Source organism: Toxorhynchites rutilus, chromosome 2 (genome assembly GCF_029784135.1).
Source record: "Toxorhynchites rutilus septentrionalis strain SRP chromosome 2, ASM2978413v1, whole genome shotgun sequence".
NCBI classification, from domain to species: domain Eukaryota; kingdom Metazoa; phylum Arthropoda; class Insecta; order Diptera; family Culicidae; genus Toxorhynchites; species Toxorhynchites rutilus.
Window position 1 is genome coordinate 344,010,520 of NC_073745.1, and position 17,870 is coordinate 344,028,389.

Here is a 17,870-nt window from a genome sequence, read left to right on the forward strand (position 1 = left end):
GATCGTTTGACAATTCTTCCGTTCACATATTTTGGTAGTCCTAGTAAAAGCACGTTCATCAAATTTATTTGTAACGAAGAACATAATCTATTACAAAAATTTCGATGCATTCTAAAATAATATTCGAACTGGTAAACAAGTGGATTGCATAATATAATTGCGTAGTTCTACGTCGAAAATATGCGGTCGTTTCCTAGATACAACCCCTTACAATTTTTTTTAGCCGAATAATTATGACTGTGAATAATTTATATAGACTTATATATCTCAATGTAATGAATAATACCGGTCATAAGTGGGCTGCAGAGTTTGTATGATTTTTGTTATTTTCATTTAATTGAGAAACACAAATGTCGCTTACGTCAGCCATGCATATTTGGGCAGTTCAGACCCTCTCCAATCACCTCCAAACGGTTTTCCAGACCCGTCATCTCGTTTAGGCGCGAGGAGATCACCCTCTTGCGATAACTGTAGAGAACACAACTTTCGTAAGATGTGAAGTGTCGATGACAGAGACGTTGCCTCGTGAATCTGCTTTATCGAGTCTCACATCTCCTTTGCTATCTGCTTCCGGATGCAAATTTACTGTTCAAAAAACGAAAAATTACACTTCACAGTTCGAGTTTTCAACAAATGTCCACAAATTCCATGTTGCGCTGGGCCCATATCCTGTTGGGTTATACTCGCAGAGAAATAATAACACCGGAACTATTGATAATTGAGGAATAAAGAAACGATTTATAGAACGCGTGTATACTTTTCAACAGTAGAAACGATTATAGCTAGTAAAGAAAAAGAAATTGCACGAGTGCGGCACATTGACAGCACGCAACTAAACTGCACTGGAAAGTTTGGGCGATTCGGCAGTTCGGCAATTGTTGCCATCCCGATAGAAAGTACTGTGGAGGGCGCCCTGGCACGCCACAGGTTCCGCTAGCGACAGAGTATTTAATTAGTAAAGAAGTCACTCAATATTTGTTGAGTTTATTTCTCTTATTCGGATTAAGAAAAATACATTCTGTTGAATATTGTTCTCTGTACATGTATTGATCACTCCACAATTTAAAAAAAATCTCATCACTTTTTCCCACTGGCTTTGCGACGACTAAGTGCTTTCTTCTTGCGTTGCAAGTTTTTCATTCTCGCCGCCTTTTCCTTCATCAACTTTGTTTCCTTTTGCATTCGCTGCTTCACGATTTGATCCGCCGATTTCAGGTCCAAATCATGTCTCTTCTTCAGATCCATCTTCGCATTGTGCCGTCCCCAGTGGGTATGCGGATAGTCTCGTTTCTGAACCGGCAGAGCACTCTCATCGTCACTGCCATCGCTGTCTTGCTGCTGTCGCCCGGTCTGCTCATCCGTCTTCGTGCGCTCCTTCCATTTGTCGTATCTTCCGGTCTTGTAAGACGCCGCAATCCACACCCCATGTTCCGTTCGAATTTTGCCAGCTTTCGGGTTCTCAACGTTGACCATCTTCTTCTTTTTGCGGTCCCACTTCTGCAGCCGCTGGTGGAACTTTTGATCGGCAGCCGTATCACCGATCACGGATAGTTCCGCCGAATTCGCTTCGTTGGCAAAATTGTTCACCGAATAGCCGTTCTCTTCGACTTGATCCTTCGCTTGGTACGAGATGTAGTGCTGCTCATCTTTGATTGGGTTTTGCTTTTTCTTTTTCGGCAGAGGTTTTTCCTCCTGCATGCTGGCTATGGCCTTTTTCTGCTCTTCCATTTCCAGCTCTTCCAATTTGCGCTTGTGCTTTTCAATTTTGATGCCATCTTTCCCTCGTTTTGCAGCCATAACCAACAGCTCCTTTGAATTGGATTTTGGATTCAGCTCAAAAATGGTTGTCTGCGGACGAAAGTTTTTCATTTGAGCCAAAAAGTTGTTTCTGAAATCATTCGGATCCTCGGAAGGTTGTTTCTGCAATAAAAATTTAAAAATTATTTTTAAACAATGAATAATCGAAATGACCGAATCGCATACTTTTGATTCCAACATTTTCTTCGCCTTTTTGGTGGCCTTCTTCACTACCTTCTGCTCGACAACAGGATCCTTTTCCGGGGATTTCTTGAAGTCCTCCAACACTTTCATCTCTCCCAGTTTGAAAAGTTTCGCCTTCTTGTTTGAGCTGGCCGATGCCGACGGTCGTGTGGCTATGTACTGTTTGTAGGCTTTGTTGCTGACTCGAAAGATCGTTGCAAGATCATTGTGCTTGACGTAATCCAGCACGAGCTGATGTTCCGCTTCCACCAAATCCGGCGGAGCCAATCCAATCGTTTGACTGTCGTGCACATCCAGCGGACGAGAGAGAAACATATTCAAATCTATCATGTGAGCAATGTCATCGTTGGAGAATATATTGAACGCGGTTCCGTGTCGTCCAGCGCGGGCACATCGTCCAACTCGATGGATGAATAGTTTAGGCTTTCCCGGAAAGTGAACATTAACTACGTAATCCAGCGTAGGAATGTCCAACCCGCGGGCTGCAATATCTGTCACCACCAATACGTTGACTTTTTTCATTGTAAACTTGGCAGTGTTAATTTTGCGCGCAGAAGCATCAAGACTTGAGAACACATACGTGTTCGGAATTCCTGCCTTTGTGAGAATCTAAAATGATACAATATGAACATTTTGGTGTAACTTTAATACCCATCCAAACTTACCAATGAAATCAGCTCCACGTGATGTTGGGTACCAGCAAACAGAACAATCTGCTTATTCTTCGGAATCACCTCTCTCAACAAAACCAACAGCGTGGCATAGCGCTCATCCGGTCTACAGTAGATGAACCTAAAATCTAATGTCTCCGGAATTTTGATTTCAACATCCAGTCGAATCAACGTTGGCTCTCGCAAACCAGCCTTCGCAAACTCCACCATCAGCTTGGGTAGTGTTGCGCTGAACAGCACCATTTGCCTGGCCTCCGGAAGTCTACGCAGCGTATCCGTCAACTGCTCTTCGAATCCCATCTCAAACAACCGATCCGCTTCATCGAACACACAATATTGAATGGATGTCAACTTTAGATCCATCTCAACGCAGAGATGGAGGAAGCGGCCAGGAGTGGCTACAATTATGTCGGGTAAAGTGTGGATCGCTGCGAACTGTGAATCCATCGAATCACCGCCCAGCACCAGAATTGCCTTCAAATCCAAGAACTTGCCCAGCTGTTTGATGAATTTGAACGTCTGTATGGCCAACTCCCTCGTAGGTGTCAGGATAAGTGCCCTCGCACCGTTTTTAATTTCCCGTTGCTTTAATTTTTCGAACAGCGGAATAAGGAAGCAAGCGGTCTTACCGGAGCCAGTTTTTGCCATGGCCACCACATCGCGTCCTTCCATAATCAGTGGAATTGCTTTGCGCTGAATTGGTGTTGGCATTTTGTAACCCATCTTCAGGATTGCCTTCAGAACCGGCATACTGAGACCCATGGCCTGGAATCCACCTCCTTTCTTTTTCTTGCCCTTCTTCGCCGCTCCATCATCGTCGAAATCAATGTCTACGTTTTCAACCGAAAACCCTGGCACTATATTCGGATCTTCAGTGTCCATTGTGGCATGTGTCGTGTACAGGTAATATGATAAACACCAATATATATTTCACACTATTTTAAACTTAAATCTACCGAAATAAGAGTACCTCTTCCAAAACACGTGTGACATAGAAGTTTCGTTTCGAATTTTGGGAAGACTTGTTTATTGTTTTATCGAATAGGCCAACAAGGGCCAACATTGCCATTTCCATCAAGTTGTCAACTTCAAGGTGATACGATCACGGGATGCGTACACTGATGAAAAATAAGCATGAATTTGGGCTAGAGGCGAATGAACTGAAAAGTTTAAACCCTCTTAAAGCCAAAAAGAAGAAGAAGAAGAAGAAGAATCATGAATTTGTTGTACATGGTGTTATCAGTATTGTTTTCTACCAGCTGTTTACACTTATGACAGACATACATTGTCCTCCGAACATTGTATGTCTGTCTGCATGTACAGTGCTAGAACCACGCAAGCAATCCGCGTTGACGGCATTGAGCTTCGTATTACGAAATGGGGGACATGACAATATGAGGTTGCAGAAGAAATAAACACACTTTTAAAATAAAAATTATGAATGAAAATTATTTTTTCCAAATCAAATTAGTACTCTATGTAAATGAAAATCACTTTTGCTTGCAAGTAGGAAAAAAATATCATACAAAAATTGTGTCTAAAGATAATTTTATATTATAATGGTAAATGTTGGTGAGAATATCTGGAAATTCATAGAAAATAGTTTAAATTAGGGTCAGAACAATGTACTTCTAGTAGGTAAATAAAGCCAAGAAAAAAATTTCATACAAATTTTAGTAATTTGAAACTGCCTTAGGGCGACTAATCTGATAGATAAAAGTTGGCCTCATACAAACTAATGTCGTATCTAGATGTCGACACCATTCCGCCGTCAACGCGAATTTGGTACCGACCTGTTTACCGTTGTATATGGCTACAGCATGTCAATTCCTGAGACGAGACATGACAATACGGGGCCGATTCCGGACCACCTCTTCTGTCAAACTCGGACCACTTGCAACTCGGATTCTGATTGGTTGATGAGGAAAACAATTGACAAAGATAAATATACAAAAATGGGATTTCCAACATTTTTACATATACATTTTTTTTCATATTCAAAATTGAATAATAATTGCATTCACATTTCATTTTAGCGAAAATTTCTATTATGGATTCTTTGTATATTTTCGTTTCTGTTACGTCCGGTGCTCAGTTCCTGAAGAGAGGGAAACATTGCATCGGAATTTCCACCCTACATCTTTTTGTGATTCTCTTGCCATCTAGCATAGCATAATAGCAGCGGCCTAGCAGAAAAGAACATTCAATTATTTTCCAACAGTAATGCAGTTAACAATAAAATTAGGATCAAATAACAAATAACAACCAAGGCAGCAGGAAAAATTTTAAAAACATGTTGGAACCTGAACAAAGCATACATACCCAGCAAACATTAAGCATTTAAACATTCATATTCCACTCCCAACAGAAGTCAATCAAACAATTATTATTTCTACAAACATAAATACTCATATATAACAATGGCGATTCGTGAGGCTATAATAAACATTTCACGAAAATATTTTGCGCCATTTGTTTTTTTTTCTATGTCTGTAATAAATTGTATATGAGTATGGCAAAAGTCGTATTTGGTGCTTTGACAATTCATGAATATATTCATATTAGATCGCAATTCAATTTCAACATAATCGCAATTATAGCCGGTCAAAGTTGCATATTCATCCAAACAAATTCGGTAAGCATTTGCCATGTATGTATATGGCCTCCACTTTTGCATGCATATGCCATTTAGGCGCATTATATGCCAACAAAATTTTAGGGCATATGATGTTATATAAATGGTGCAGCTCAGAAAATACATGATACGAAGAACACATGTTTTTCATGGGAAAATAATCTTCCGAAATTTTATAACATTTGGCAACCTTCACATCTCGCTTTCCTGTTATCTAGCACTTGGTCGACGAAAATGCAGAAAGAAGAGTAAGAAGCCAGTTGTCACGTCTTAGGTCAATTCCAACTGTGCGCAGCGTAAGAAACGACTAGGGGTGGATAGGATGAACAAATTTCGACAACACCGATTCAAAACACTTCTTAAACATTTCGGAAGTTCCGATCTGCATCAATTGATAATTCTCGTTGACATTCTTTCGAGTTAAAAACTCAGATGTGGATACTTGTTTGTTGTGTTTGATTGTTTAGATGTGGGTCAATAAAATTTTATTTTCAAGCGCATTTTGCTTGAGAAATAAATTTCTTGCACCTTTAATCCCCATGCTGTCTTTTGTCCGCATGGTGTCAGATGTTTCTCGTATAAAAAGATCGAACGCTTTCGTAAACTCGGGCTTTGTTTATATCCTTTTTGACCGAACCTGAGTTGGAAATATGCCCTGACCTTCGACTTTACGCCTTTCATTAGGTTTTGTACAGTCGATCGATCGGCTTTCGTGGATACAGCATTCCAGTTTTTCTTGAATTTCGCCATATTATTGATCTTATCATTCTTTTTGAAAAATCACTTGATAATAGTCCAGTATCTCTCGATCGGACGAAGCTGGGGGCAGTTTGGCGTATTGATGTTTTTCTCAACAAAATCTACATCATTATCCTTAAATCACTTTAGAGTGGTTTTGGCATAGTGGTGTCAAATGCGGCCAGAATAGTGGTGGGATGCTTTTCTTCACTCAGATTAGTAGATATCGTCGTTTATTGTTTATTTTGTGTAGAAATTTTACGACTTCATCAAGCAGATTGCCTGCCACACAAGCACTTTCTGCCCAATTTTTTCCACCTGAATTGACTTCTCATGGTCACTTACACCAATAACTGTAGTGTAAAACGGTGGTCCCGGAGAAGTTCTTGAATCCTTTTTAACGTAAATCTCATCATCTATTAGAATGCACGCATCTATTTGCCGCAAATCAAGGTTTCAAGGTTTAAAAGAAACTGAACATGGTCATCCCGATTCCTCATACGGGACTTCCAGCGAAATGTTGATTTGGACAATATTTTTTTTTACGTAGAACTACGTCTTTCATTAAGGGAGCCGAATCAGAAAACAGGTCACGTTTTAATGAAATAAAGTTAACATTAATAACTATTTTTGCCGCGAACGGATTTCGGCGATTTACATACCAAACGAATCGGAAATTCCCTAAGATTTGTTTGATATTCTATACATCACAACCCCCTGGTGTGTAAATGGTTAAAATTCATGAAAACTAAGCGTTTCCATTTTCCCTTACATTTGTTCTGCCGATTTGTGTGCTTTCCCGAACAGAGCTGTCAATAACGAGTAACTTATCGACTAGCAACAAAGGAAATATCGTAAGATTTAAAGTCTGCGTGAACACACAAAAAGAAGAAGAACGAAGGGGAGTATTTGCCTAGAGCATAAACAGTGGATCTCAATGAGGCAAACTTTCAGTCTCGTTCTGTTTTCAAAGCAATGAACATCGCTTGTTCTTCCTTGTTTTGCGTCATCACATGTCTTCGTTTCGGACTGAGCTGAGGACGAGATCAAATTACTCACCTGTTGATGTCTCTGGCATTGCAATCATTGCATCAAACTGACGTCATTGCACTAATGTTTTAAGCTACACAATTGTGTGGGGATTCATCAAGCTAGGCTATCGTCGGCTCACCAAGAAAATAAATGCTCTGGAATTTGGTCTGTGATTTAGTTTCGCATGGCGGTAGCAAAACTCTCTCCACCAAGGATGGCAGCTAAGCTAATCTAGACCAGCAATATTAATAGAAAGGGCTTCTGTTGAAAAGAGCGCAAAATGGGGATAAGTGTGTGTATATTTAGTTGCTTCAAGCCAATATGGATATTCATGTGCGTATGTGCGTGTTTCATAACCCGTGCGTAAAAATAGTGCAGGAGGGAAAAAATTACGAAATATTTGCGTAATGAATCTTTGCTGAAGCAAATATACAGTCTTTTTCCAAGCAAGTCACATTGTTTGTTTTCCGTCATCATAAAGTCTTCGTTGGCATCTTTGACATTGCATTCAATGAATTGAACTGACGGTATGGCGAAGCAGGCGTTAAGGTTGTGCGCCAAAAAATTATTTGGGGAACACCAAGCATCTTGAATGTCGTGCAGGAATGTTATAAGTTATTTGGATTCGCGTGCCAGTCGCAAAACTACTTTCAACTATTATTGCATTTGCGCTAATCTTGATCATAATGAAGCAATGCTACTCTTTTCGAAGTTGTTGAGATTAACAGAAAAAGTTTATTTAATTCATTTAGTCACCAAAAAGTAAATGTCGTTCTGGAAATTTGTATGTGATTTGGTTTCGCTTGCCAGTAGCAAAACTTTCTCCACTAAGGATGACAGCTGCGCTTATCTTGAACATGGAAAAGTAATGCAACTTTTTGACGTAGGACTACGTCTAACCGGAAGATATAGGGGGTAAATGGAAATCTAGGCACTGAACAAGTAGGAAAAAATGCAAGATTTGGAACGCTTATAACTCGAGCATTTCTCAATAGATCGCAAAGGTTTTTGCATCAATTGATAGGAAATATATCTACGCATCTATCATAACGAATAACATTTCATTTTTCTTGAGATAAATAATTGAATAATTGTAAAATATCAAGCATTGTCAAAATGCACTATGTGCCCATTTTTGATTGGTCCATTTTGTGCTCCTCAAATCGTACCGACCAAAACGGGCAACCAGAGCAGCAGCGAAATAGAATGAAGCACGATTGGAAAAGAAAAAGAAAAAAATGAACGAAACATTGGTCGCAGTCTCACACATGCGTAATTCTCGAGCCAGTCAGTCAGCTTAAAAATCCCCGCTCCGCTGCCGTAACGATAATTCTTTGTGTGGACACCGACTGGACAACATCGTTGCTGGACGGGCTGAACGGCGAGGGATCGAGTGCCTTTCTCAAGGCAAGAGGGCGGAGGTGGTAGCGCTGGAGTAGAGTAGAGTAGAGTTTTCAAAGGGCCTTACTCGAATGAATGAATGAAAGGGCCTTAGACGAATGAACTGCAAAAGTTTAAAGTCTCTATAATACAATACCTTCCTTCCTTCCTTCCGTAACGATCATTCTCATTCAAACCGTACACCATATCGGTTCGCATCACAACACATCAACAAACCAACCCAAGCAGCCATGTCTGGACATGGTAAAGGAGGAAAAGTGAAGGGAAAGGCAAAATCCCGCTCGAACCGTGTTGATCTGGAGTTCTCCGCAAGGGTAGCTAGGCCGAGCGCGTTAGTACCAGTGCACCAGTCCACCTAGCCGGCGTTATATAGTTTCGGCCGCCGGAGTGATCGAGTTAGCTGGCAAAGCTGCTCGCGACGATAAGAAAACCTGCATTCGGAACAGAACACATTCGGTTTGGTGGACATCAAGACAACAGGCAGTTGCAGCGAGTGGCGAGTGGCAAACGCAATCGCAAAACGGCATCAGGTAGCAGAAGAAAAAAGTTTGTTATTTATACAAACTGCTTTGGTGGCAAATCCAGAACAAGGCGGCATTGAGGGCGTTCGAAATGGGTTTTTTTCAAAACCACGAGTACAAAGTTTTCTAAATTGGAACCATTCCATAAAACAAGGCGCTTTTCAGGGCCATTAAACCTTCCAAAAAAGAATTTAGGAAATACAGTTAAATGCTTTCTAAAACAATATCCAAAATAATAATAAAACACAAATTGATTTTTTCATAATTTGTTTGCCAAGTTATGATGAGTATGTAAATTTGGCAGAATTGCTTCTAGATTGAAAGTACAGTAATTTACACTTATCTCGACATTTAGCTAATTGGACGGACTTGTAATTCGACATATTTAGTTGGACATTTTTGTAAACATAAAGATCCAAATTATGACCCCACATTGAAAGTCGACACTGTACCACTGTCATCGCAAATGTTCAATTACAGGTTAAAATCGCCTCCAATGCGACACTGAGTGGTGCTTCGGCACGTCGCATTGAATGTAATTTACTGTACAACATGTCACAAAGCTGGATGGGAAGAAATTTTCCAACTGTGAAAGCTGTGGCGAGTGGCAACAAATCGCTAAACAGGAAGGTTTAGCCGAACAAGATGGAGATATCGAGTGATAACAAAACAATAAACTCTTTAGATTGAAGATAATTTTGTGATCCTGAAAAGGACCCTTTTTAGCATGTGAATGTGAATCTAACGAGCGAACAAATCGTAATGAATGTATTTTTTTTTGCCATCGCTCCCTTTTAACGCTCATTCGTTCGTCTCGTTGGACCCGCCCCTCTGGCTGAGTCTGCCGATTTGTCTCTATCCTGTGAGTGTGTACCGCTAGAGTATAAAACACGCGGACCCCAAAAAAATATCTTAATTTCTTTCAAATCGTAAACCCGTGTGGTTGTACGGCATCCGCATCGTGGACGTAACAAAGGAGGACAAGTTGAGGGAAACGCAAAGTTCCACTCGAACCGTGCAGGTGTGCAGTTCCTCGTAGGTGTATCCGCCAATTTCTCAGCAAGGGTAGATCGGCCGAGCGCGTTAGTACCAGTGCACCAGTCCACCTAACCGGCGTTATATAGTTTCGGCCGCCGAAGTGATCGAGTTAGCTGGCAAAGATGCTCGCGACGATAAGAAAACCCGCATTCAGAACAGAACACATTCGACAACAGGCAGTTGCAGCGAGTGGCGAGTGGTAAACGCAATCGCAAAACGGCATCAGGTAGCAGAAGAAAAAAGTTTGTTCTTTATACAAACTGCTTTGGTGGCAAATCCAGAACAAGGCGGCATCGAGGGCGTTCGAAATGGTTTTTTTCAAAACCACGAGTACTAAGTTTTCTAAATTGGAACCATTCCATAAAACAAGGCGCTTTTCAGGGCCATTAAACCTTCCATAAAAGAGTTTACGAAATACAGTTCAATGCTTTCTAAAACATTATCCAAAATAATAATAAAACACAAATTGATTTTTTCATAATTTGTTTGCCAGGATCTGATGAGTATGTGAATTTGGCAGTTGTTCTGAGCTTATTGATAGTTGGGGACTTTCCTGATTATTCAATTTTCACCAATTCTTAAATTGTTTCCAGATTGAAAGTACAGTAATTTACAATTAGTTCGACATTTAGCTAATTGGACGGACATGTAATGCGACTTATTTAGTTGGACATTTTTGTAAACATAGAGATCCAAATTATGACCCCACATTGAAAGTCGACACTGTACCACTGTCATCGCAAATGTTCAATTACAGGTTAATATCGCCTCCAATCCGACACTGAGTGGCGCTTCGACACGTCGCATTGAATGTATTTTACTGTACAACATGTCACAAAGCTGGATGGGATGAAATTTTCCATCTGAAAGCTGTGGCGAGTGGCAAACGCAATCGCTAAACAGAAAGGTTTAGCCGAACAAGATGGGGATATCGAGAGATAACAAAACAATAAACTCTTTAGATTGGAGATAATTTTGTGATCCTGAAAAGGACACTTTTTATCCTGCATGTGAATCCAACGAGCGAACAAATCGTAATGAATGTAATTTTTTGCCATCGCTCCCTTTTAACGCTCATTCGTTCGTCTCGTTGGACTCGCCCCTCTGGCTGAGTCTGCCGATTTGTCTCTATCCTGTGAGTGTGTACCGCTAGAGTATAAAACACGCGGACCCCAAAAAAATATCTTATTTTCTTTCAAACCGTAAACCCGTGTGGTTGTACGGCATCGGCATCGTGGACGTAACAAAGGAGGACAAGTTAAGGGAAAGGCAAAGTCTCACTCGAGCCGTGCAGGTCTCCAGTTCCCTGTTGGTCGCATTCACTGATTGCTCCGCAAGGGTAACTAGGCCGAACGGATTGGTGCCGAAGCACCAATATACCTAACAGCGATTATAGAGTTTCGGCCGTCGGAGTGCTCGAGTTGGCTTGCAAAGCTGCTCACGACAATCAGAAAACCCGCATCAAGAACAGAGCAGAAAACCCGCATCAAGGCAACAATTAGTTTCAGTGAGTGTCAAAGTGTTTCTCCGGCACGTCGCATTAAATGTAATTTACTGAACAACATGTTCAAGCTGGATGGGAAGAAATTTTCCAACTGTGAAAGCTGTGGCGAGTGGCAAACGCAATAGCTAAACAGGAAGGTTTAACCGAACAAGATGGGAATATCGAGTGATAACAAAAACACAACACCAAAGGTTCTTTTCAGAACCATCAACATATTCATAAAGAGTAAACAGTAAACTAATCCATTTTTCAGGTAGATAGGTAGGTATTCACGTAGGAGAAGAAAATAAAACAATATATTTAAAATATATATTTAACAAAAGATGTTCCCTTTGTATAGTCCTACGTCACTTCGGTTATGTCCCCGACATTACCCACCCGTCTTTTTTTTCGAGGCCAATAATATTAAGAGAAGTGTTTCTATTGAGAGAAGCGCAAAATGATGAGAAGTGTTTATATTCCTAGTAGCTTCAACCCACCGATGTACGGCTCTGTATGCATGCTATGACGAACGATTGTTTGGCGCTTGGTTCACGTTGTACGAATGATGTCTAGAGGTGCGATTCCAATACTAAATAACATGTAGCATGATATTTGATACTTGCAAGTATTATCATTGTTGTTGTTTCCATGCGGTGCCAAAGTTATATTGTTGTACAGGTTGTGCTGGTACAACAAGTATATAATCGACTATAGCTGAGTCCATGTCAATTGCAAAAAAGGCCACCGGAATAGCGTTCGAGGTAAATTTTCAATGCATTGACATGAAACAAATTGTGACATACGATCAGCTAGTGTATTGTTCTGCGAGGGCAAGAATGAATCATCAATCAATTATCGTCAATTGATTCTGCAATAAAAAAAACATTTCAGGTCGATCAAACGTTCTACTAAACAGTTATTTCTAAAATTTCACAGCGTTATAAAATAATATCCGAAGTTATTAACAAGTGACTTATATGAAATAATAGTGTGGTTCTACGTCAACAATGCGGTCGTATCTTGGACACAACCTCCTATAATTGTTTTTGTTAACAACCGACCGAAAACCGAAAGTTAGTTTTTGACAAAACATATTTTTCAGAGATAACAGTAAATTTCGACGTTTCATTCAATTTGAAGACATTTGGCATCGAACACTTTTTTGAAAAATCCGATTTTAGTACTCCCTGTTGCGGCCCAGGAGGAGAATACACAAAAGAAAAAACATTAATTCCAACACAAAAAAACTTTATTCAGAAATATTTAACACTCCACACATAACAAAGAAAAACACTTGATTATACACTTAAAACACATCCAGCCGGTAATCCAGGATCTGAATCCACACCTGTGAAAGAGGACAATTAGAGAAGATACATAAGAGAACATTATTCACTTACCTTTTCATCCAACAACAATTACCTGCAAAGGAATTAACATTTATATCAATCACAACAAATGCTACTTACCGATCACTAAACACAACGCGACAGCACAACAAAACAACATATGAACAATCATAACAATAACAAACAATAACAAGAGAATTGTCATGGAATAGAGAACGCATGAAAGCGAACCCGCTATACAAAACTTATTGTTTATAGCGAACATTCGATAAGGAACCCGACCAAAAGAATCAATCGCAATTATAGGCTATTCAGATGACTATGGGACCAATCGTTATAGTTTTCAACAAATGTCCACAAATTCCATGTTGCGCTGGGCCCATATCCTGTTGGGTTATACTCGCAGAGAAATAATAACACCGGAACTATTGATAATTGAGGAATAAAGAAACGATTTATAGAACGCGTGTATACTTTTCAACAGTAGAAACGATTATAGCTAGTAAAGAAAAAGAAATTGCACGAGTGCGGCACATTGACAGCACGCAACTAAACTGCACTGGAAAGTTTGGGCGATTCGGCAGTTCGGCAATTGTTGCCATCCCGATAGAAAGTACTGTGGAGGGCGCCCTGGCACGCCACAGGTTCCGCTAGCGACAGAGTATTTAATTAGTAAAGAAGTCACTCAATATTTGTTGAGTTTATTTCTCTTATTCGGATTAAGAAAAATACATTCTGTTGAATATTGTTCTCTGTACATGTATTGATCACTCCACAATTTAAAAAAAATCTCATCACTTTTTCCCACTGGCTTTGCGACGACTAAGTGCTTTCTTCTTGCGTTGCAAGTTTTTCATTCTCGCCGCCTTTTCCTTCATCAACTTTGTTTCCTTTTGCATTCGCTGCTTCACGATTTGATCCGCCGATTTCAGGTCCAAATCATGTCTCTTCTTCAGATCCATCTTCGCATTGTGCCGTCCCCAGTGGGTATGCGGATAGTCTCGTTTCTGAACCGGCAGAGCACTCTCATCGTCACTGCCATCGCTGTCTTGCTGCTGTCGCCCGGTCTGCTCATCCGTCTTCGTGCGCTCCTTCCATTTGTCGTATCTTCCGGTCTTGTAAGACGCCGCAATCCACACCCCATGTTCCGTTCGAATTTTGCTAGCTTTCGGGTTCTCAACGTTGACCATCTTCTTCTTTTTGCGGTCCCACTTCTGCAGCCGCTGGTGGAACTTTTGATCGGCAGCCGTATCACCGATCACGGATAGTTCCGCCGAATTCGCTTCGTTGGCAAAATTGTTCACCGAATAGCCGTTCTCTTCGACTTGATCCTTCGCTTGGTACGAAATGTAGTGCTGCTCATCTTTGATTGGGTTTTGCTTTTTCTTTTTCGGCAGAGGTTTTTCCTCCTGCATGCTGGCTATGGCCTTTTTCTGCTCTTCCATTTCCAGCTCTTCCAATTTGCGCTTGTGCTTTTCAATTTTGATGCCATCTTTCCCTCGTTTTGCAGCCATAACCAACAGCTCCTTTGAATTGGATTTTGGATTCAGCTCAAAAATGGTTGTCTGCGGACGAAAGTTTTTCATTTGAGCCAAAAAGTTGTTTCTGAAATCATTCGGATCCTCGGAAGGTTGTTTCTGCAATAAAAATTTAAAAATTATTTTTAAACAATGAATAATCGAAATGACCGAATCGCATACTTTTGATTCCAACATTTTCTTCGCCTTTTTGGTGGCCTTCTTCACTACCTTCTGCTCGACAACAGGATCCTTTTCCGGGGATTTCTTGAAGTCCTCCAACACTTTCATCTCTCCCAGTTTGAAAAGTTTCGCCTTCTTGTTTGAGCTGGCCGATGCCGACGGTCGTGTGGCTATGTACTGTTTGTAGGCTTTGTTGCTGACTCGAAAGATCGTTGCAAGATCATTGTGCTTGACGTAATCCAGCACGAGCTGATGTTCCGCTTCCACCAAATCCGGCGGAGCCAATCCAATCGTTTGACTGTCGTGCACATCCAGCGGACGAGAGAGAAACATATTCAAATCTATCATGTGAGCAATGTCATCGTTGGAGAATATATTGAACGCGGTTCCGTGTCGTCCAGCGCGGGCACATCGTCCAACTCGATGGATGAATAGTTTAGGCTTTCCCGGAAAGTGAACATTAACTACGTAATCCAGCGTAGGAATGTCCAACCCGCGGGCTGCAATATCTGTCACCACCAATACGTTGACTTTTTTCATTGTAAACTTGGCAGTGTTAATTTTGCGCGCAGAAGCATCAAGACTTGAGAACACATACGTGTTCGGAATTCCTGCCTTTGTGAGAATCTAAAATGATACAATATGAACATTTTGGTGTAACTTTAATACCCATCCAAACTTACCAATGAAATCAGCTCCACGTGATGTTGGGTACCAGCAAACAGAACAATCTGCTTATTCTTCGGAATCACCTCTCTCAACAAAACCAACAGCGTGGCATAGCGCTCATCCGGTCTACAGTAGATGAACCTAAAATCTAATGTCTCCGGAATTTTGATTTCAACATCCAGTCGAATCAACGTTGGCTCTCGCAAACCAGCCTTCGCAAACTCCACCATCAGCTTGGGTAGTGTTGCGCTGAACAGCACCATTTGCCTGGCCTCCGGAAGTCTACGCAGCGTATCCGTCAACTGCTCTTCGAATCCCATCTCAAACAACCGATCCGCTTCATCGAACACACAATATTGAATGGATGTCAACTTTAGATCCATCTCAACGCAGAGATGGAGGAAGCGGCCAGGAGTGGCTACAATTATGTCGGGTAAAGTGTGGATCGCTGCGAACTGTGAATCCATCGAATCACCGCCCAGCACCAGAATTGCCTTCAAATCCAAGAACTTGCCCAGCTGTTTGATGAATTTGAACGTCTGTATGGCCAACTCCCTCGTAGGTGTCAGGATAAGTGCCCTCGCACCGTTTTTAATTTCCCGTTGCTTTAATTTTTCGAACAGCGGAATAAGGAAGCAAGCGGTCTTACCGGAGCCAGTTTTTGCCATGGCCACCACATCGCGTCCTTCCATAATCAGTGGAATTGCTTTGCGCTGAATTGGTGTTGGCATTTTGTAACCCATCTTCAGGATTGCCTTCAGAACCGGCATACTGAGACCCATGGCCTGGAATCCACCTCCTTTCTTTTTCTTGCCCTTCTTCGCCGCTCCATCATCGTCGAAATCAATGTCTACGTTTTCAACCGAAAACCCTGGCACTATATTCGGATCTTCAGTGTCCATTGTGGCATGTGTCGTGTACAGGTAATATGATAAACACCAATATATATTTCACACTATTTTAAACTTAAATCTACCGAAATAAGAGTACCTCTTCCAAAACACGTGTGACATAGAAGTTTCGTTTCGAATTTTGGGAAGACTTGTTTATTGTTTTATCGAATAGGCCAACAAGGGCCAACATTGCCATTTCCATCAAGTTGTCAACTTCAAGGTGATACGATCACGGGATGCGTACACTGATGAAAAATAAGCATGAATTTGGGCTAGAGGCGAATGAACTGAAAAGTTTAAACCCTCTTAAAGCCAAAAAGAAGAAGAAGAAGAAGAAGAATCATGAATTTGTTGTACATGGTGTTATCAGTATTGTTTTCTACCAGCTGTTTACACTTATGACAGACATACATTGTCCTCCGAACATTGTATGTCTGTCTGCATGTACAGTGCTAGAACCACGCAAGCAATCCGCGTTGACGGCATTGAGCTTCGTATTACGAAATGGGGGACATGACAATATGAGGTTGCAGAAGAAATAAACACACTTTTAAAATAAAAATTATGAATGAAAATTATTTTTTCCAAATCAAATTAGTACTCTATGTAAATGAAAATCACTTTTGCTTGCAAGTAGGAAAAAAATATCATACAAAAATTGTGTCTAAAGATAATTTTATATTATAATGGTAAATGTTGGTGAGAATATCTGGAAATTCATAGAAAATAGTTTAAATTAGGGTCAGAACAATGTACTTCTAGTAGGTAAATAAAGCCAAGAAAAAAATTTCATACAAATTTTAGTAATTTGAAACTGCCTTAGGGCGACTAATCTGATAGATAAAAGTTGGCCTCATACAAACTAATGTCGTATCTAGATGTCGACACCATTCCGCCGTCAACGCGAATTTGGTACCGACCTGTTTACCGTTGTATATGGCTACAGCATGTCAATTCCTGAGACGAGACATGACAATACGGGGCCGATTCCGGACCACCTCTTCTGTCAAACTCGGACCACTTGCAACTCGGATTCTAATTGGTTGATGAGGAAAACAATTGACAAAGATAAATATACAAAAATGGGATTTCCAACATTTTTACATATACATTTTTTTTCATATTCAAAATTGAATAATAATTGCATTCACATTTCATTTTAGCGAAAATTTCTATTATGGATTCTTTGTATATTTTCGTTTCTGTTACGTCCGGTGCTCAGTTCCTGAAGAGAGGGAAACATTGCATCGGAATTTCCACCCTACATCTTTTTGTGATTCTCTTGCCATCTAGCATAGCATAATAGCAGCGGCCTAGCAGAAAAGAACATTCAATTATTTTCCAACAGTAATGCAGTTAACAATAAAATTAGGATCAAATAACAAATAACAACCAAGGCAGCAGGAAAAATTTTAAAAACATGTTGGAACCTGAACAAAGCATACATACCCAGCAAACATTAAGCATTTAAACATTCATATTCCACTCCCAACAGAAGTCAATCAAACAATTATTATTTCTACAAACATAAATACTCATATATAACAATGGCGATTCGTGAGGCTATAATAAACATTTCACGAAAATATTTTGCGCCATTTGTTTTTTTTTCTATGTCTGTAATAAATTGTATATGAGTATGGCAAAAGTCGTATTTGGTGCTTTGACAATTCATGAATATATTCATATTAGATCGCAATTCAATTTCAACATAATCGCAATTATAGCCGGTCAAA

General features: G+C 40.4%; 2 protein-coding genes across 2 annotated transcripts; both read right to left on the minus strand.

The window, feature by feature from the left end:
* Positions 1 to 968: 968 nt before the first annotated feature.
* On the minus strand, positions 969 to 3,714 carry LOC129765520 (ATP-dependent RNA helicase DDX54-like). Its single transcript, XM_055765920.1, has 3 exons — positions 2,667 to 3,714; positions 1,984 to 2,610; positions 969 to 1,920 (listed from the first exon to the last, which is right to left on the minus strand). The coding sequence occupies exons 1-3, from the start codon at positions 3,552 to 3,554 to the stop codon at positions 1,078 to 1,080; spliced, it is 2,358 nt and encodes a 785-aa protein (XP_055621895.1). The 5' UTR covers positions 3,555 to 3,714; the 3' UTR covers positions 969 to 1,077.
* A 9,843-nt stretch (positions 3,715 to 13,557) lies between these two features.
* Positions 13,558 to 16,308, minus strand: LOC129766568 (ATP-dependent RNA helicase DDX54-like). Its single transcript, XM_055767142.1, has 3 exons — positions 15,256 to 16,308; positions 14,573 to 15,199; positions 13,558 to 14,509 (listed from the first exon to the last, which is right to left on the minus strand). Exons 1-3 carry the CDS (start codon positions 16,141 to 16,143, stop codon positions 13,667 to 13,669), a joined length of 2,358 nt encoding a protein of 785 aa, XP_055623117.1. The 5' UTR covers positions 16,144 to 16,308; the 3' UTR covers positions 13,558 to 13,666.
* Between the last annotated feature and the right edge of the window lie 1,562 nt (positions 16,309 to 17,870).